Below are 21,946 nucleotides of genomic sequence, written 5' to 3'. Positions count from 1 at the left end.
CAAGACACGAGACTGAGATACTGGGCCAAAAAAAAGAAGTCTGACCTGCCAATCTGGTGCAACAGGGCTTTTGCTAAGGAAATTGTATAACATATAAAAAAATGATTCTGCTAAATTAAGGGTGCCCTTTCCTCATACCAGTCAGTAGGTATGTTGTAGGCATGAAACTTTCATAATATGATGCTGTCCTCTTCAGGTTGGTAAATTGAGAGTTACTTTATAGTTCACATGATTCTGCTAGGGATAAAAGTGAAGAAGCCCTATTTATGAGAAACAGGACTAATATTTAACAGGACAAAATTTTAACAGAAGTTACAGGATGGCTTTAAATGTGGAAATAAAAAATCATTCCATCCCTTTTTATTCGACTTTAATAACAAACGGAGGGGTGAATATCACAAGAGGCTATTTTCAATTAATATTTATCAATACACTTGTCATAATTTTGCTACCTGATGTGCAGGTGCACCCAAGTTTAATGTTACTTATATATGCAACAGGAAATGTCTGTAGCTGAATGGTTGAGATACTGAGTTTGTGGAATCTTTCTAATGAAAAACAATCTCTGAGGATAGTATATCTGTGCAAAGCATTGGACCAAAAAAAAAAAAAAGAATATTTCGTCTTTTTATCTTAGCACACCTTGGTTGCAAAGATCTCACATATCAATCAAAATATGTAATGATGTTACTAAAATTCAACTGAATGAGAATTATTCACACCTTACCTGATAATTGATAAAATAATAAAAACTTCTCACTAGAATTCATATTCTTGTAGAATATGGTCCTTGCAACACGCATGAGTTAAATCAATTTTTGGTCAATATTGAGTCAAGTAAATCTTGCTTAAATTCTTCACTCATGAACAAGGTCAAAACCATAATCAATGGACCGATCAAGCATAGAGCTAATTAAGATTAAATTTTTGATCTCTTGACTTTTTGTCAATGCAACGGTAAAAACTTCTTGCTCTCAGAGGACGATCATCATATCAACTAGGTTCTTCACAAAGGACAAGATCAAAGCCATGATCAACGGACCAATCGAGGGGCAAATGTTTTGGTTTCATATTATCAAGGAAATGTTGTCGCCAAAGTTTTTCAAACTTTTTTGAAGCTAGCATGTCATCGCAATTAAAGTTTTTGTAGGCTTCCATCAATTGTTTTCCATGCGATTCATAATGATCATTGGTCTCCCTGCAAAATAAAATTGAGAAAATTAAAATTACAGAAAATCCAAGTGGCAGGTTAATGCTGTATGCTAGACACAAATAGTGGAAACAATCATTAGTTACATATTAAAAAGACTCAAATGTTCAGAAACTTGCTAATCAATGAATTAAACTGTGAATGACAAACCAGAAAAGAGCTACGTGCTAAAACAACTTTACAAAGCCAGTAGTAACAATGAAGTGAGCGTATGTAGAAACAATGACACAAATCGGAAACAATCCTGAAGACAGATTTAGTGAAAATTTGAGAAATTATGACAGAAGACCCAATGAAAGGTTGGAGGGAAGGGATTGAAGCGGAAATGTTAAGGTGCTCAATCCCCCGAGATTTGTGGTTTGAAAGAGAGCAGTGGAGGTTAGGAGTCGTAGAGCGCGAGGGAGTGCTGTAAAGCGACTTATATGTATGTATGGTAGGTAGGTAAATACATTTATTTGGTGCTTTAACATTGAAGCCATTAACACCGTAGATGAGGAGAGATCGTCAAAAAAACATAATTTAAATATTTAAGAAGTAGGAGTCACAAAAAGGGTAGTAGAAAATTAAAATTTAGGACAAGGAAAGAATGCATTAAATTTGGAGATGGACAAGGAAAGAATACATTAAAATGTATGTATGTATGTATGTATGTATGTATGTATGTATGTATGTATGACTGAAGACCCATCTATTATCACTTGGCAAAAAATAGAGTGAAAAAATCTAAAACTGAACCTGAGACCTACTAGATTTTGGGGATGGACTGGAGAGTTAATAGAAAAATTGTAGAATGGAGAGACATGAGTTCTTCCATGAGTAATTGGGATGCTTATTGCTTTGTCTACTCAGTCAAACTTGAATTTACCTTTGGCGAAAATAGTTCCACAAAGTGAGTACATTCAGTTCAATGAACTAGTTTCACCTCTTTTACAATAGGTTTGTTGAGGTCAAAAAAAGGCTATCCTTTAACTGAACCTAAATGAGTGTGCTTTCAGTTCATCAAAGTAATTGACTGAAAATAAATTATTAAAACTAAGTATGGAGCTTCTCATAGTTCTTACAAAAAGTCAATAATGGCACTGATTATTTCAGGCTTTCCAAACTAAATTTTTGAATTATTTTATATTCACTAATTTTCAAGATTTTTGGGATATATTTTAAAACTCAGAGCCTCCTTAAAAATGGAAAAATCTTTTTCCTCAAAATCCGAGGTAAAATAAATACATCATTAGACTCTTGTTTTTTTCTACTTCAGGTGTTGATCTCATTGATGCTGCATGTTCGGGTACATCTACAAAACAATGTCCCAAAATCTCCATGAACAGATTCTTTGTAAAACATACCATCATTGCACTTTCAGGCTTAAAAACCTCAGGGAGATTTCTAGACAATAAAAACAAAAATAGTAGGAACTGTCAGAAAAATGTAAAAACGGTTCATTTTTGAAAGAGCTGCATATACATGAAACACTATAATTAGATATGCCTCTATTTGCGACACGCAATGCCATGAAAAAAATTAACATAATTTAAAATCAAATACAAAATGTGACCAAACTTACATATAGATTTCCTTGAAAGCTTTGTCAATATCTTCATCAGTTAATATTTCAATATTGTAAAAGTTCTTGATTCTGTCTGAAAATTCTTTTATTCGAAAATCTGGCAAAGTTGATCTGTGCTTTTTTAGAGCCTTGCCAGCTTGCTGAACTTTTTTTATATCTTCATTCGGAAGAAACTGAAAACAATAATTAATGGAAAAATTAAAATTCTTCCTTAGTTTTTTCTTCATTTCCATTTTTCAAGTTTGTATAAGCAACAATAACAGTATAGCTATTATGCAGATATGGATATATTCTAACTGTACAAGACTTAAGGATGCGTCGGTGCTATGGAAGGTTCATTTTTAGCAGGTTCTGTATGGTTTTAGGGCAGCATAATTTCATCTCTAATCTCTGGTCCCTTATCTACTTAAGAAAAAACCATACTTCAGATTTGACCTCCATCTCGAGAATTTAATCCTTTTCTTTTTGCGTAATCAATATGTACAACTTATGGAAATTGAAGCATTCCACTAAAACATATACGAATAATGAACGAAAATAAAAATAAACCCACAAGTGACTGAGGTCTTATTTTTATTTTTATTATTTATCCTTTAGCGGTTCGATGTAATTTTTCACTTTCGTTCAAATGAATACTTGGGGGGGGGGGGGGATGCCTAAAGGTGAAAAATGTCAACGAGATACGTATATTCTCTATGATTTTTCGTATTCGATAGCAGGAGATTTGATTCAAAACATAGAGTCGTAAATTTGGATTGTTTCTCTTGGAAGAGATGAAATAAGAACGAAAATTTTGAAACACCGCAATTTAGATACGTGGTTTCGCACTTCATGCGGTGCGATACGGACATCCATCAAGTTTAAAGAGTTACATCAAGTCCCTTTCTCCGCCTATCAAGGCGTCTGTCGATCGACCCAGATTCAGTTGGTGCGTAGGAAGTCAAAACGCCTTCAATTTTTTGAATGCAATACGGACATCCGTCGAGGTTGTATAGTTGTATCAAGGCGCCGTAGCAGACGCGTCCCAATGTTTATCGTTACAGACGAATAAAAGTTGAGAGAGGAAAGTCAAAATGCCTTCAATTTCAACACATATGCTTATAGGCAAATTGAGAGATGACGTTTCTCCATTTGCGACGTTGCAGACTTCCTGAGAAACTTTATTTCTTAGTAGGGAAGCTACTCAACATGATGCGTCAATTCTCTATGATTTTTCGTATTCGATAGCAGGAGATTTGATTCAAAACATAGAGTCGTAAATTTGGATTGTTTCTCTTGGAAGAGATGAAATACGAACGAAAATTTTTAAAACACCGCAATGAAGATACGTGGTTTCGCACTTCAGGCGGTGCGATACGGACATCCATCAAGTTCAAAGAGTTTCATCAAGTCCCTTTCTCCGCCGATCAACGCGTCCGTCGATCGACCCAGATTCAGTTGGTGCGTAGGAAGTCAAAACGCCTTCAATTTTTTGAACGCAATACGGACATCCGTCGAGGTTGTATAGTTGTATCACGGAACCGTAGCAGACGCGTCCCAGTGTTTATCGTTACAGACGAATATAAGTTGGGAGAGGACAGTTAAAATGCAGTTCAGGCGGTGCGATACGGACATCCATCAAGTTTAAAGAGTTACATCAAGTCCCTTTCTCCGCCGATCAACGCGTCTGTCGATCGACCCAGATTCAGTTGGTGCGTAGAAAGTCAAAACGCCTTCAATTTTTTGAACGCAATACGGACATCCGTCGAGGTTGTATAGTTGTATCACGGCGCCGTAGCAGACGCGTCCCAGTGTTTATCGTTACAGACGAATATAAGTTGAGAGAGGACAGTTAAAATGCCTTCAATTGTATAAATACATACTTTCGGGCAAAATGAAAGATGACGTTTCTCAACATGACTGCTACGCTACTCAACATGATGCGTCAATTCTCTATGATTTTTCGTATTCGATAGCAGGAGATTTGATTCAAAACATAGAGTCGTAAATTTGGATTGTTTCTCTTGGAAGAGATGAAATACGAACGAAAATTTTGAAACACCGCAATTTAGATACGTGGTTTCGGACTTCATGCGGTGCGATACGGACATCCATCAAGTTTAAAGAGTTTCATCAAGTCCCTTTCTCCGCCGATCAGCGCGTCTGTCGATCGACCCAGATTCAGTTGGTGCGTAGGAAGTTAAGACGCCTTCAATTTTTTGAACGCAATACGGACATCCGTCGAGGTTGTATAGTTGTATCACGGCGCCGTAGCAGACGCGTCCCAGTGTTTATCGTTACAGACGAATATAAGTTGAGAGAGGACAGTTAAAATGCCTTCAATTGTATAAATACATACTTTCGGGCAAAATGAAAGATGACGTTTCTCCATTTGCGACGTTGCAGACTTCCTGAAAAACTTTATTTTTTAGTAGGGAAGCCAGTCAACATGATGCATAAATTCTCTATGATTTTTCGTATTCGATAGTAGGAGATTCGATTCAAAATATAGAGTCGTAAATTTGGATTGTTTCTCTTGGAAGAGATGAAATACGAACAAAAATTTTGAAACACCGCAATGAAGATACGTGGTTTCGCACTTCATGCGGTGCGATACGGACATCCATCAAGTTTAAAGAGTTTCATCAAGTCCCTTTCTCCGCCGATCAACGCGTCCGTCGATCGACCCAGATTCAGTTGGTGCGTAGAAAGTCAAAACGCCTTCAATTTTTTGAACGCAATACGGACATCCGTCGAGGTTGTATAGTTGTATCACGGCGCCGTAGCAGACGCGTCCCGGTGTTTATTGTTCCAGACGAATAAAAGTTGAGAGAGGACAGTTAAAATGCCTTCAATTGTATAAATACATACTTTCGGGCAAAATGAAAGATGACGTTTCTCAACATGACTGCTACGCTACTCAACATGATGCGTCAATTCTCTATGATTTTTCGTATTCGATAGCAGGAGATTTGATTCAAAACATAGAGTCGTAAATTTGGATTGTTTCTCTTGGAAGAGATGAAATACGAACGAAAATTTTGAAACACCGCAATGAAGATACGTGGTTTCGCACTTCATGCGGTGCGATACGGACATCCAACAAGTTTAAATAGTTTCATCAAGTCCCTTTCTCCGCCGATCAACGCGTCTGTCGATCGACCCAGATTCAGTTGGTGCGTAGAAAGTCAAAACGCCTTCAATTTTTTGAACGCAATACGGACATCCGTCGAGGTTGTATAGTTGTATCACGGCGCCGTAGCAGACGCGTCCCAGTGTTTATCGTTACAGACGAATATAAGTTGAGAGAGGACAGTTAAAATGCCTTCAATTGTATAAATACATACTTTCGGGCAAAATGAAAGATGACGTTTCTCAACATGACTGCTACGCTACTCAACATGATGCGTCAATTCTCTATGATTTTTCGTATTCGATAGCAGGAGATTTGATTCAAAACATAGAGTCGTAAATTTGGATTGTTTCTCTTGGAAGAGATGAAATACGAACGAAAATTTTGAAACACCGCAATTTAGATACGTGGTTTCGGACTTCATGCGGTGCGATACGGACATCCATCAAGTTTAAAGAGTTTCATCAAGTCCCTTTCTCCGCCGATCAGCGCGTCTGTCGATCGACCCAGATTCAGTTGGTGCGTAGGAAGTTAAGACGCCTTCAATTTTTTGAACGCAATACGGACATCCGTCGAGGTTGTATAGTTGTATCACGGCGCCGTAGCAGACGCGTCCCAGTGTTTATCGTTACAGACGAATATAAGTTGAGAGAGGACAGTTAAAATGCCTTCAATTGTATAAATACATACTTTCGGGCAAAATGAAAGATGACGTTTCTCCATTTGCGACGTTGCAGACTTCCTGAAAAACTTTATTTTTTAGTAGGGAAGCCAGTCAACATGATGCATAAATTCTCTATGATTTTTCGTATTCGATAGTAGGAGATTCGATTCAAAATATAGAGTCGTAAATTTGGATTGTTTCTCTTGGAAGAGATGAAATACGAACAAAAATTTTGAAACACCGCAATGAAGATACGTGGTTTCGCACTTCATGCGGTGCGATACGGACATCCATCAAGTTTAAAGAGTTTCATCAAGTCCCTTTCTCCGCCGATCAACGCGTCCGTCGATCGACCCAGATTCAGTTGGTGCGTAGAAAGTCAAAACGCCTTCAATTTTTTGAACGCAATACGGACATCCGTCGAGGTTGTATAGTTGTATCACGGCGCCGTAGCAGACGCGTCCCGGTGTTTATTGTTCCAGACGAATAAAAGTTGAGAGAGGACAGTTAAAATGCCTTCAATTGTATAAATACATACTTTCGGGCAAAATGAAAGATGACGTTTCTCAACATGACTGCTACGCTACTCAACATGATGCGTCAATTCTCTATGATTTTTCGTATTCGATAGCAGGAGATTTGATTCAAAACATAGAGTCGTAAATTTGGATTGTTTCTCTTGGAAGAGATGAAATACGAACGAAAATTTTGAAACACCGCAATGAAGATACGTGGTTTCGCACTTCATGCGGTGCGATACGGACATCCAACAAGTTTAAATAGTTTCATCAAGTCCCTTTCTCCGCCGATCAACGCGTCTGTCGATCGACCCAGATTCAGTTGGTGCGTAGAAAGTCAAAACGCCTTCAATTTTTTGAACGCAATACGGACATCCGTCGAGGTTGTATAGTTGTATCACGGCGCCGTAGCAGACGCGTCCCAGTGTTTATCGTTACAGACGAATATAAGTTGAGAGAGGACAGTTAAAATGCCTTCAATTGTATAAATACATACTTTCGGGCAAAATGAAAGATGACGTTTCTCAACATGACTGCTACGCTACTCAACATGATGCGTCAATTCTCTATGATTTTTCGTATTCGATAGCAGGAGATTTGATTCAAAACATAGAGTCGTAAATTTGGATTGTTTCTCTTGGAAGAGATGAAATACGAACGAAAATTTTGAAACACCGCAATTTAGATACGTGGTTTCGGACTTCATGCGGTGCGATACGGACATCCATCAAGTTTAAAGAGTTTCATCAAGTCCCTTTCTCCGCCGATCAGCGCGTCTGTCGATCGACCCAGATTCAGTTGGTGCGTAGGAAGTTAAGACGCCTTCAATTTTTTGAACGCAATACGGACATCCGTCGAGGTTGTATAGTTGTATCACGGCGCCGTAGCAGACGCGTCCCAGTGTTTATCGTTACAGACGAATATAAGTTGAGAGAGGACAGTTAAAATGCCTTCAATTGTATAAATACATACTTTCGGGCAAAATGAAAGATGACGTTTCTCCATTTGCGACGTTGCAGACTTCCTGAAAAACTTTATTTTTTAGTAGGGAAGCCAGTCAACATGATGCATAAATTCTCTATGATTTTTCGTATTCGATAGTAGGAGATTCGATTCAAAATATAGAGTCGTAAATTTGGATTGTTTCTCTTGGAAGAGATGAAATACGAACAAAAATTTTGAAACACCGCAATGAAGATACGTGGTTTCGCACTTCATGCGGTGCGATACGGACATCCATCAAGTTTAAAGAGTTTCATCAAGTCCCTTTCTCCGCCGATCAACGCGTCCGTCGATCGACCCAGATTCAGTTGGTGCGTAGGAAGTCAAAACGCCTTCAATTTTTTGAACGCAATACGGACATCCGTCGAGGTTGTATAGTTGTATCACGGCGCCGTAGCAGACGCGTCCCGGTGTTTATTGTTCCAGACGAATAAAAGTTGAGAGAGGAGAGTTAAAATGCCTTCAATTGTATAAATACATACTTTCGGGCAAAATGAAAGATGACGTTCCTCAACATGACTGCTACGCTACTCAACATGATGCGTCAATTCTCTATGATTTTTCGTATTCGATAGCAGGAGATTTGATTCAAAACATAGAGTCGTAAATTTGGATTGTTTCTCTTGGAAGAGATGAAATACGAACCAAAAATTGAAACACCGCAATGAAGATACGTGGTTTCGCACTTCATGCGGTGCGATACGGACATCCAACAAGTTTAAATAGTTTCATCAAGTCCCTTTCTCCGCCGATCAACGCGTCTGTCGATCGACCCAGATTCAGTTGGTGCGTAGAAAGTCAAAACGCCTTCAATTTTTTGAACGCAATACGGACATCCGTCGAGGTTGTATAGTTGTATCACGGCGCCGTAGCAGACGCGTCCCAGTGTTTATCGTTACAGACGAATATAAGTTGAGAGAGGACAGTTAAAATGCCTTCAATTGTATAAATACATACTTTCGGGCAAAATGAAAGATGACGTTTCTCAACATGACTGCTACGCTACTCAACATGATGCGTCAATTCTCTATGATTTTTCGTATTCGATAGCAGGAGATTTGATTCAAAACATAGAGTCGTAAATTTGGATTGTTTCTCTTGGAAGAGATGAAATACGAACGAAAATTTTGAAACACCGCAATGAAGATACGTGGTTTCGCACTTCATGCGGTGCGATACGGCCATCCAACAAGTTTAAATACATTCATCAAGTCCCTTTCTCCGCCGATCAACGCGTCTGTCGATCGACCCAGATTCAGTTGGTGCGTAGAAAGTCAAAACGCCTTCAATTTTTTGAACGCAATACGGACATCCGTCGAGGTTGTATAGTTGTATCACGGCGCCGTAGCAGACGCGTCCCAGTGTTTATCGTTACAGACGAATATAAGTTGAGAGAGGACAGTTAAAATGCCTTCAATTGTATAAATACATACTTTCGGGCAAAATGAAAGATGACGTTTCTCAACATGACTGCTACGCTACTCAACATGATGCGTCAATTCTCTATGATTTTTCGTATTCGATAGCAGGAGATTTGATTCAAAACATAGAGTCGTAAATTTGGATTGTTTCTCTTGGAAGAGATGAAATACGAACGAAAATTTTGAAACACCGCAATGAAGATACGTGGTTTCGCACTTCATGCGGTGCGATACGGACATCCAACAAGTTTATATAGTTTCATCAAGTCCCTTTCTCCGCCGATCAACGCGTCTGTCGATCGACCCAGATTCAGTTGGTGCGTAGGAAGTCAAGACGCCTTCAATTTTTTGAACGCAATACGGACATCCGTCGAGGTTGTATAGTTGTATCACGGCGCCGTAGCAGACGCGTCCAGATAAACAAAGCTATACATGAAGAAGACAACGGGAAAATGAGGCGTTTATACGAGTGGAAGCGGGTGGTTACAATGGACAAATGAAGTGAGTAATAGACTAATCAACGGCAATTCACGAGGGATCGTATGGTCAGTTCATCATTTTCTCCCTTGGTCTACAACAATCACCCATTTCAACCAATGTGATCGCTCAATTTCCCCTATGTCTTCTTTGTCTATCGCTTTGTCTATCGATTTCAATAATCAGCCCGCTGACCTGCGAAGTTACTCATCTATGTTACCAATGCAACTTGTCCAGATAGCTTAACTACTCGCATAGGCTCAAGCATGTCAACCGATACGTGTAGCAGAATTAGTATTAGTGTGTACATCTCTGGAGACTTAAACGCCGAGGTAAGAAAGTAAGCGACAATTTCAAAATTGCAATGATTACTTCATACTAAAACTGATGACTTTAAGTCAAAAAATGGGCGGTAATTTTTGAATATTTTCAAGAATTTACAGCTCATAGTGACGTTTCATTAAAATATTCCATAGAGAATGAAATATTTTTACTCTTTTGACAGCCACTCAAAAGTTCAATAGTTTTCCGAGATTTTTGGTGAGGATTCCTTTTTAAGACAGATACCTACCAATTTTTGATAGTTTCGAAGGTGCCAAGATAACACTCTGAGCCACTTCAGCCATCTTTGAGTTTTGAAATTCAAAACCTACGGAAAATTCAACCTCAAAGTGAAAAACATCCACTGCCACCATGTCTCACAAAAATGTATCAGACAGGATCCGAGACAGCATTTTAGGCCGCATCCAGTATATTGGATTTTTAAATTATGAAAAGTTGAGTTGGAATTCAAGGTTTCCGTCAAAAAATGCCACCTTGTACCGAGTTTCAAGAAACGTCCTCGAGTGTATTGACGGCGGCAATCGTGATCTTCTGCCATCAAGTCGAGGCGATACTCTTGAAGGCGCTCTGAGCAATTATATCACCTCGGAAGTATTGCACAGTATCAGACGAAATTGAAGGCGCACTAACGTAGGCAACTTGACTGGTAGCGTTCATCGTACGATATGCGACTCCTGTTCGATCAATTTTTTTGAAACTCGGTACCACGTGGTATTTTTTGACGGAAAACCTGAATTTGTACTCAAATTTTCATAATTCAAAAATTTAAGATAGTGTATGTGGTATAAAATGCTATCTCGGCACCTGTTTGATTCTTTTTTGTGAAACTTGGCGGCGATAGATGTTTTTCACATAGAGGTCGAATGTTCATACAAAATTTTAAAATTCAAAAGTCGGAGATGCCGGATGTGGCCGAGAGTGTCATCTTGGTGCCTTCGAAATTATCCGACTTTGCAATCTAGGTATCTATCCTTTTTAAGTTCAGTTTCAAATCGATGCACTCTCAGCTAAATTAAACCTCGATATCAGCTCGCTCTTCAACCGTTATGAAATGAATCTGTTTGTTTTTTTGTTTTGTTTTATTTTTTAAATTATTCATTTATTATTTCATTTCCAACAGGAGTCGCATATCGCACGATCTATAGGACACTGCGGATGCCAGTGAATTTACATACGTTAGTGCGCCTTCAATTCCGTCTGATACTGTGCCATACTTCCGAGGTGGTATAGTTGCTCAGAGCGCCTTCAAGAGTATCGACTTGACTTGATGGCGGAAGATCACGATTGCCGCTGAGATTACACTCTAACGCGTGCGCAGTTACACATTTTCTCATCACCAAAAGTGAGATAAAAAAACGTCCATACCTCAATTTGCGACGTTGCAACTTTTACACTGCCTATTTTGAATGAGTAAACGAATATGAACACTTTAAAATCTGCCGTGATTTTTCCGAGATGAGACAAAATACATTATTTGAATGTGCTGCTAGCGAGCTGACAATAACAGTAATTGTCATTTAGTACGTTTCGGGGTCTTATTACCTCTTCGGACCCATTTACGTCCAGAGTTGCAACATTTCGGGTCTGTTTTTGTTTCTTCGAGGATTCCTACCTACCACTTCTTATCCTCCTGTTTAATTTAAGCATAAATTTTAGACATTAGACTGAAATGAAACATTCAAATTCAACAATCACTGTTATTATCAGCTCGCCAGCTCACACATTCAAATAATGCTTTTTGTCATATCTCGGAAAAATTACGGCAGATTTTAAGTGTTCATGTTCTCCTACCCGTTCAAAATAGGCAGTGAAAAAGTTGCAACGTCGCAAATTGAGGTATGGATGTTTTTCATCTCTCCGTCGATGATGAGAAAATGTGTAAATCCACACGTCCTGGGGTGTAATGTCGGCGGCAGTCGTGATCTTCTGCCATCAAGTCGAGGCGATACGCTTGAAGGCGCTCTGAGCAACTATTCCACCTCAGAAGGATTTCGCAGTATCAGACGAAATTGAAGGCGCCTTAATGTAGGCAAATTGACAGATAGCGTTTATCGTACGATCTGCAAACCCTGTTCGCTCGATTTCTTTAAAACTCGGTGCCAGGTGGCATTTTTTGACGGAAAACCTGATACAACATAGACTAGGCATGTTCTGATTATGTTATCTTTGTCCTCATCCACAATCAGCAGACTTAGAATTTTAGACCACGGCCGCCATCTTGGATTTTGAAATTTTGAAAATCTGACCGAAAATTCGAGTTTCCCGTTGAAAAATACCTCTGGATACGGAGTGTCACGAAAATCGAGTGAATAGGAGCCGACTTAGCATTTTAGGCCACGGCCGCCATCTTGGATTTTGAAAATCTGACCGAAAATTTGAGTGTCCCGTTGAAAAATACCTCCGGATACCGAGTTTCATGAAAATCGAGTTAACAGGAGCCGACTTAGCATTTTAGGCCACGGCCGCCATCTAGGATTTTGAAGTTTTGAAAATCTGACCAAAAATTCGAACTTCCCGTTGAAAAATACCTCCGGATAGCGAGTTTCACGAAAACCGAGTGAACAGGACCCGACTTAGCATTTTAGGCATTAATGCACAACAACGCCGCTAGGGACAAATCCGTCCATGAAGTAGTACGACTAGGAGGCTCTAACCACGGCATTTTTCCAAAAAAGCGCGAAAACTTGTCGTTTTGAAAATTCAGATTTTAAACGTTAAGTACATTTTTTTCAATACGAGATTAAAGCACAGACCAGTTTTGAATTATCGACAGTATCACCATGATTCCAAAAATACACTACACAACATATCATTCGCTCACAAGAAAAAACAATGAATTAAAATAGAATCATGGCAAGGTCCACAGCCGAAAATGGCGACGATTCCCATCTACCAACGCGCGCTCTAACCAATGGTAGATGTACCTTTGGTATCATCCACTGCAGAGACCGACCGGAATAGCAGCTCTAGGTGCTAGCACCAGAGCCGCTAAAATGAAGTGAGTAATTGACAACTCAACGGCAATTCACGAGGGATCGTATAGTCAGTTCATCATTTTCTCCCTTGGTCTACAACAATCACCCATTTCAACCATTGGGATCGCTCTTTTTTCCCTATGTCTTCTTTGTCTATCGCTTTGTCTATCGATTTCAATAATCACCGGAATAGCAGCTCTAGGTGCTAGCACCAGAGCCGCTAAAATGAAGTGAGTAATTGACAACTCAACGGCGATTCACGAGGGATCGTATAGTCAGTTCATCATTTTCTCCCTTGGTCTACAACAATCACCCATTTCAACCATTGGGATCGCTCTTTTTTCCCTATGTCTTCTTTGTCTATCGCTTTGTCTATCGATTTCAATAATCAGCCCTCTGATCGGCGAAGTTACTCGTCTATATTCTATATTACCAATGCAGCTTGTCCAGTTAGCTTTGGTACTCCCATAAGTTCACGCATGTCCACCTATGCGTGTAGCAGAATTAGTTTCATTATGTACATCTCCGGAGACTTAAACGCCGGGGGTAAGAAAGTAAGCGACGATTTCAAAATTGCGATGATTACTTCAGACTAAAATTGATGACTTTAAGTCAAAAAATTGTGGCGATTTTTGGACATTGTCAAGAATTTACAGCTCATACTGACACTTAATTTCAATATTTCAGAAAGATTGAAATATTTTTACTCTTTTGACAGCCACTCAAAAGTTCAATAGTTTTCCGAGATATTTGGTGAGGATTCCTTTTTAAGACAGATACCTACCAATTTTCGATAGTTTCGAAGGTGCGATACGGACATCCATCAAGTTTAAATAGTTTCATCAAGTCCCTTTCTCCGCCGATCAACGCGTCCGTCGATCGACCCAGATTCAGTTAGTGCGTAGGAAGTCAAAACGCCTTCAATTTTTTGAACGCAATACGGACATCCGTCAAGGTTGTATAGTTGTATCAAGGTGCCGTAGCAGACGCGTCCCAGTGTTTATCGTTACAGACGAATATAAGTTGAGGGAAGAAAGTCAAAATGTCTTCAATTTTATACATACATAGTTTTGGGCAAAATGAGAGACGACGTTTCTCCATTTGCGACTTGCAGACTTCCTGAGAAACTTTATTTTTTTGTAGTAGTCACCAGGGACGGATTTACCTTTATAGTGCTCCCAAGCAAATCTCACAGTCGCGCCCCTCGCAGAACTGACAACCACGTGGGGGGTGGGGGGGGGATATTCCAGGAAAAAGGGGGGCCGGGGGTCCTCCCCCGGAAATTTTTTAAAAACGGGTATTTGATTAACGCAATTTAAAGCTACTTTTTGGTTATCTCTGAGAAAAATTTGGTAGCTCAAAAGCCTCATGTGCTATGATTGTTATCAAAAGGTATAATGAATTAAAACAGCAAAATTAAACAAAGGCGACAAAAAGTTGAAAAAAGTAAAAAACAAAGGCGCGACATCGAGACGAGACAATCAATGCAGAGGGGGCGCGGACCTTATCAGCAGACAAGGACAGATTCACAGATATTCTTCTTTTCTTCAACCTATGTCTTCGTCCTTAATTTTTTTTACGAATTTCAAGACAACCCTTTAAAAAGCATGCAGGTGTCTCAAAACTTTGCGCCCCTATAGGCAGCTGCCTAGGTCTGCCTTGTGGGAAATCCGCCACTGGTGAACATTAAATCCAACACATGCACTGATTAGAAATGGATGAGAAACAAGGAATCAAGAAAGGAGAACATAAGTCACCCTGTGAATGAATTGGCAGTTGCAAAAACAAAAGAATATCTGAACTTATGACGTTGAAAATGTTTCAGATTCCTGTTTGGAGTCAATTATAAATATTAACCAGGCAAGTAAGGTTTGGTACTTATGGTGAAAGTTCACTGTCCAAGTCCGCAATCAAAGGCAGTATAACAATCTGCCACAGGAAATCTGACTGAGCTCCTTTGACTGGTTTTCAGGCGGATATCCATTGTAGATAAGTATACCCTAAGTGTTGGACCTTTAAAATTATTAGGGTAATGCAACATTTTACTAAAATTCTCCTTCCGCTTTTGCTAAAATTCCCCTTCGCTATTCATTCCTAAAAAACGGACCTATGGCATCTAAACACACACTTAATGAACCTAGTCCAAATAATATCTTTCAAACTGAAAATAAAATTGAATAAACCCGAGGAGCTTTATTTCTATCATTTAAAACAGCATTGCTGTGTCTCATGAGTTTACCATCTAAGTACATGTTTCAGTGATAAATGCAGACACAATATGAAGCACTTACTTTTGGACCTGTTTCAGCATTGTTGATAGGTACTTTGTACTTGGTACAAAGAGATTTTTTCAGCTCATGTTGATATTTGTTTAGTTCATCATGACATGACTTGCAAAAAAGTAGGATATCATGGGAAGAATGAGACGTTCCTGAAACATCATTTAAAGAAATGTATGAGAGATTTTTAAAAATTCGAACTTCTCAACTTCAACACTGTGAATTTAATAGTACAAAACATTTTCAGGAATCCAGCGATTTTTAAGAGTCATTGTCCAAAAAATTTTATACATTTCCATGTTTATTTTTAACATCTGAACTTCACCATTAAAATTCGAGGTTTCCTTAATTCCTTCATTTTACAATTCCCTGATTTTTCAGATTTTTAATATACCATTTGTTCAAGCAGCCTGTTTACAGCAATGGTTTCTTCAAGGTAACCTATGTGATAAGTTTTTCCCTTTTTTTTTTCTTGGCTTAAATCGAAAATTTTACAAACATTTGTTTTTGCATTGAAATACTAAAGAGGAACAGAAATACACTATTAAACTCGACGTATTGATCCAGCTGAGGCACAGATGGATCAGTCCTTGTAGTATCATTTCAAAAACTTTACTCCAACCTTGGGGGTCATTCAAAAAATATGTAATGCTAAAGGTGGGGGTCAGGGGGGTTGAGGAGAGCGTTGCACCATCCAGTTTCTATGTATTATGGGATAGGGATCTATGTCCCAAAAGCGTTACAAGGGGGAGGAGGAGGGGTTGAAAAATTCAAAGTGTATCATAGCGTATTTTATAAATGGCCTCTTAACTATTCGTTGTGCCTGTACGTTCTATTTTTTGGAAATTTTTCAATAGATTGACCATTACTTAGTTAAAATCTGACTATGAAAAACCAAATAACATTTGTGGAAGAGTTATTTGAATTATTATAAACAAATTACCAGTAACATCGTATTGTAATTTACCTCCTAAATATTTGCGATACTCTGCCGGAACAATATACTTCCGAAGTAGGAGATTACTGCAACCGCAAACAACACAGATGTTATCCTTATCATGACAATAGTACACTTTTGATGGACACCCTTGATCTTTATAATTAGTAGAAAAATTTAACTGGAGAGTGACTGGATTCTCTTTAATGACGGAACCTAGGCCTTTATCAACATACCTGTGAACATGAAACACTTAAAGTAATTCAAGGGTGAAAACAAAAATGAGACAAGAAAGACAGAATCATTTCCCGTTTTGAAAAAAACCAAAGTAGTGTGAACATTCAAGCAAAAAGAAGTTTTCAAGTTACACGGTTTGAAGATTTAAAGGCAAAAGTTAGATTTGATGCGCATTTTATGGAACTGAAATTTTTCTGAAGATGATAAAGTAAAATACTTCGCAACCATTTCGGAGGATGGCCCTTACCTACCATCTCATTTTTAAGTTTTTCTGCAGTGAGATCCCTTTCCCCAAGGACAGGCACAAGTAAATAAGTAAACAAATAAACTTACCACTGTACTTTTTTTCGGTTGCAAGTTGACAATAGAGTTCCCTCTGAGTCAAGAAGTTGACAGTTATCATACAATGGTTTCTGTAAAATGTATGGTGGGTGAGCTTTGGAATTTTTCATATTACCAAACACCCTATGTTTCCTGTTCAGGATAGCAAGGACTGAACAGAGCCAAAAATGACAAAAATTAATAAAACAATGATAAATTTTGAAGAATGCTACATTCTACTAGGAGAGTACATGACGACGGTGTAAGTCGGCAATCACATAACTCATTCCCAGTGTCTGAAAGTCTCCGCCTCTATGTTAATTTTTAAAGGAGAACAAATTGACATCATTCCTTTAATTTTTTGCAGAATTTTCTTCGCACAGAGAGGAAAAATCACGGCAGTTTTAAAGAATTGCTATTGAGCAGTTTTTCGTTTAAAAAATAAAGTATGATAGGAGGTTTGCGACGTCACAAATCGAGTTATGTGATTGCCGACTTACACTGTCGATATAGATATTAGTACAATAGTGAGTGGCAGCTGCGTTGCGTGCACTCAATCCTTGATGGCTAGTGGACAACTGCAATGCAGTCGCATGCGTACAGAAAGTAAACAACTGCCATCTTAACAGATGCTAGTTCTAATTATTTGCATTTTTCAAGTAGAATTAAAATAGAACCTGCAACTTATCCTGTGTTTGGACACTTTCTTCTTGTAATGAACCTTTGACGGAAAAGCAAACTAAGTGCTGTCAGGAACAGCATGATCATCTCCCAATTTACATTCATGTCTAGTCAAATCATCCATATATCTCTATCTCTGAGAAATAGTGTATTTTCAAAATTTGGGTGGTTAGATAGGACTGGGTCTGAGCCCTATTCCAGCTTCCAATTAACTGTTACCCTTCCTACGGAGGAATTTTGTAGAAAATGAGTCGGCACTTACAGAGATTAGAGAGTACCTAAAACAAATCTGATGAAAGCAAAATTGCGAGAGCGATGAAAAATCAGAGCAAATGAAATGAAAATTAGGTGGAAATACTTACATTTTACTCATATCGGCGTGAAATACTAAGAAACGTCAACGCTGGGAATGAATGGCCATGTGAAATTTTTGGGTTAAGTTGTTGTTTATATTATTTTTTCCTATCAATTAATTGTGACGTCATCAAATATAAAGGAAAGTGCAATTTGGCAACGCTAAACTTCTACTCTTGTGATATCGGCAACATTGCTCCAAATTGTTTTTATTTTGTGACGTAGTGTTTTTATTCAACTTTATCAGTTTTATCAAACGAATTGCAATGCATTTATAATTATTCTTACATTAATTATGGCTGCCTTTGGTGAAGGGTTGCCTACAGGTCCTGAGGGACCATCTAAAGTTGGTTTTAGTCCCACTGCTGGTGAATTTTTCTTCAAAAGTGCCTCAAGATCCCCATCAGTTACCTCCGTTGAGAGATGGCCCCAACTGTTAGTTTCAAACTCAAAATCAGACAAATTGTCCCAGAAAGGTAAGCCCAAAGCTAAGCACTTCTTTCATCAATACTCACGCTTCATCTACTCATCCGCATGCAGTAAAATCTGGATCCCCGCAAAAGCACACCCGCCAAGGAACCCTGATATTTGAGATGGACTTTATCCATTACCTGCCGGTTCACGCAGGTATTTCCTCCCTTAGATATTCCTATTATGTTGTTCAGGAGCAGGGTGAATGCAGTAAGCACCTTGATGAACTTCGCAGCATTTTGTCGCAAGTCAACGTAATAGGCTGAGAACCACATCTTAGTTGCCCTTGGGCGGACAGCATCTCGCGAAAGGTTGAGTTTAATGGAGGAAGAGGCAAGGGAACTTGCCTTCTTTTGGGCGGTGAACGCAGCATTCACCGGACTACCCCTGTGGCACTCATATTTATTTACCACCGTCAGGTCATGGAAAGAAGTGTGAAAGGATATGAAACTATCAAATTTTCCCGTTGTTGATTAAAGACAGGTTTTTCCACTGTCAAGCAAACAAACTGACCATACAATTTTGAGCTGTCCGGTATGCTGCAATAGGTTGCTTTTCAATAGCAGCAGTTATTCTGTATTCACAAAGATTTATCCATGAAGGGGTGTGGCTCAGTTGAATTAATTTTCTCCAGTTGCAAAACCAGGGTTCAATGAACAATTTGTTAGTATTGGTTTCGCATTAAGTAGATAACAGCAAATCAATGACTCATTTTTTGTTTTTTTCCGGTTGAAAATGGGATTGTTATTATTTCGAAATGTCCCGGTTTGTTTTCATTTTTTGATCTTAGTTGTTTTTTGCAGCCTATCCCCAGATTATATTTGTATTAGTCTTGTCTGGCAATAGGATTCTAACTTTAATCGCTTGCAAAAAGTGCTCTAAATCAAGGGTTCACTCTTACTCCTTTTTGACAAGCACTGTTTGTCATGCTAGTGAACGTGATGTCATACCAAGTATTGATCGCTATGATGAGGTGTGCTGGATGCTAATGATAGCTATGCTGAAGTGGATGACAGCTCTGATCAATGCACCTGTTTCTAGACCATTGGTCGTTTAGCATCATCAGATGAATCCTGGACCTGGTCAGCGCTTTTTCATCGTTAGTCAAGACTAAAGTTAAATCTTTTTAAATCAAAATTTGTAAGGAAAGGAAAGGTCAAAAGGTTAAAGGAAAGGTTTCCTCCTTGATGGCTGGTTGGACCACGTTGAACAGAAAGGAACTAAGCCACAGCAGCTATGTCCAAATTTAATGGAGCAATTTTTTTACAAGAGAACGTTTGTGCGGATTCCTTTGAAAATTTTGAGGTATTTGCTTCATACTATGCAGAAAATCCACTGGAATTTGAACAAAAATCTGCACAACCGTTGTCATGTAGAAAATTACGTAAATTTCCCAATTACCTCTGGCAGTAATTGATGTGGTTTACTTAGTTCCTTTCTGCCTAATGCGGTCCATTTCATCTTCCGGTGTAAATTTTCCAAATTTTGGACACCCTCAGATGATCATCCTAGGGAAGCAAAAAGCTCATGGCCTTCCAATTCTAAAAACACCTTTTTCCTCAGAGATCTCAAAAAGATGACCTTTCATCTCAAGATGGCTCTGTACGTTGGAATTGCCACAATGTTCCAAACGAAATTGTTATGTGTATCGCGTGGGGAAAAAATGTGATTCTTTCTGCAATTTATTACCAACAACGTGATTTTTAACGCGGTTTTGACTGATCGCAATCTGCGACCCGCTCGGTCGCGTCGTCTTGAAACTTTTGCACCCATGAACTATGCAATTTAGGCCGTTACCAAAATTGCCAGGGGGAGCAACATTTTTTGAAGGATAGCTAGAATTCTCCAAGCATTCAAAAAATTCAGTTTTTTTTTTTTTTTTTTTTTTTTTTTTTTTTAAATGAGATTTTACCAAAGCTTCCTGTAAAGGCTTTCCTCATGATTGTGAGTCCCTGGATTTGAATCCCAGCTAGCCAGCATTGAGTGCAAGCAAAGTTCTTTGTGACTGAGCGTTGAGCAGGGATTGAAGGGGTTGGTATTTACAACATAGGATCAAACCTAATGGGGCTTTTTGAAGTTTGAAAGAAACTTACTTTTCTCAAAATTTTGCTAGGGAAGGGGAGGGAAATTAATGCGGCCCTAGCTCGACTAATTCTTGGGTGGTTCCAAGAATTTGTTTGCTCATAATTTATTCCCCCCCCCCCCCCCCAAAAAAAAAAGAAAGGAAAAAAAAATCTTAAATTATTTAGCAGAAAGGGACCATGCCACAACTGCTATTGCCAATTTTAATTGGGCAACTGTTTACATGAAAAAGCTTGTGCAAATTTTTGTGCTTTCAGTGAATTTTCTGCATAGTCTGAAGCAGTTCCTAAAATTTTCGAAGGAATCCACACAAACGTTCTCATGTAAAAAATTGAATTGCCCAGTTAAATTTGGCAATAGCTGATGATGCTTGGTCCCTTACTACTAAAGGCAGTCCATTTATGTATTTTCTTTTTATCTATTGAGGTATTTCTGTTCTTCCCCCCTGTCATTTATCATGAGTCTGTAGCATCTGGTATGTGTCTTGCATTCTCCCTCTCCAATGTCACTAATTATCTCGTCCAAGCTGTATCAGCGTATCGCGTGACTATTATCATTTTTCAACGAAGTAGGGAGGACTCCTTTACTAAAAGTTGCACTTTTACTATCAATGCTTTGGGTTTGCCTTGTATCTATCAACCGGGGACTGTTAAATAGTGAAAACTGTATACAATTTCCTCACTAGGAAACTAAACTTAGGATATTTCTAAATTTAACGTTTTGATTTTGAGTTAGTTTGAACAATCATCCAAGAGCACCAGGTCATTCTAGTTTTTGTAAAGGAAAAGATGATTCAGGCAGGACAAACATTTTGAGAATCCTGAAGAACCCTACTTAAATTGAGCAAGAAATATAGGAAGGTGAGAAAGCCTTCCAAAAAATTTCCCTTTTTTGAGGAATCTGGGACCTTCATTGTAAAATGGTTGAAATGAAACCGTGTAGTTCAAAGCTAGTTTTGGCGATAGGTACAGCATTGCAAAGTTTACATTTTTAGCATACGCTTCAGTATAGTCAACTTAGTGCTAAACGATGTAAAATTTGTAGTGAATCTCTAAAATCATCTTTAAACTCTAGCCAAAATATTGGTAATCCAGGATTGCACAAAAGGTCTAAAAAAATATATTCGGATTGCGCGAAAAAGGCAGAAAGATTGCGCAAATAGAAACCTTAACATCTGCTATTCGAATGCGCGACTTTAAATGAAGTTAATTTAAGGTATAAGTTTGGCAAAACAGGAAACAGTTGGAAAATAAACGCATTTGTATGTCAACGCCAGTTTAGGTTAGTTTGTTAACAGGT

General features: G+C 38.6%; 2 protein-coding genes across 2 annotated transcripts in view; one reads left to right on the top strand and one right to left on the bottom strand.

Moving 5' to 3' along the window:
* Positions 1 to 355: 355 nt before the first annotated feature.
* LOC109043590 (exonuclease 3'-5' domain-containing protein 2) lies at positions 356 to 18,241 on the bottom strand. Its single transcript, XM_019060851.2, has 6 exons — positions 18,103 to 18,241; positions 17,072 to 17,231; positions 16,532 to 16,737; positions 15,577 to 15,716; positions 2,772 to 2,947; positions 356 to 1,198 (listed from the first exon to the last, which is right to left on the bottom strand). The coding sequence occupies exons 2-6, from the start codon at positions 17,188 to 17,190 to the stop codon at positions 994 to 996; spliced, it is 846 nt and encodes a 281-aa protein (XP_018916396.2). The 5' UTR covers positions 17,191 to 17,231; positions 18,103 to 18,241; the 3' UTR covers positions 356 to 993.
* A 50-nt stretch (positions 18,242 to 18,291) lies between these two features.
* LOC140225768 (RUN and FYVE domain-containing protein 2-like) overlaps positions 18,292 to 21,946 on the top strand; it is a 28,455-nt gene continuing 24,800 nt past the window's right edge. The window contains exon 1 of the mRNA XM_072305672.1: positions 18,292 to 18,570. Within this exon, the coding sequence (XP_072161773.1) occupies positions 18,390 to 18,570 (181 nt within the window). The 5' untranslated portion in view covers positions 18,292 to 18,389. The remainder of the gene's footprint in view (positions 18,571 to 21,946) is intronic.

This window comes from Bemisia tabaci, unplaced genomic scaffold (genome assembly GCF_918797505.1).
Source record: "Bemisia tabaci unplaced genomic scaffold, PGI_BMITA_v3".
In the NCBI taxonomy this organism is placed as follows: domain Eukaryota; kingdom Metazoa; phylum Arthropoda; class Insecta; order Hemiptera; family Aleyrodidae; genus Bemisia; species Bemisia tabaci.
Note: the sequence above shows the minus strand (reverse complement) of the source record. Positions and strands in the feature narration are given on the sequence as shown.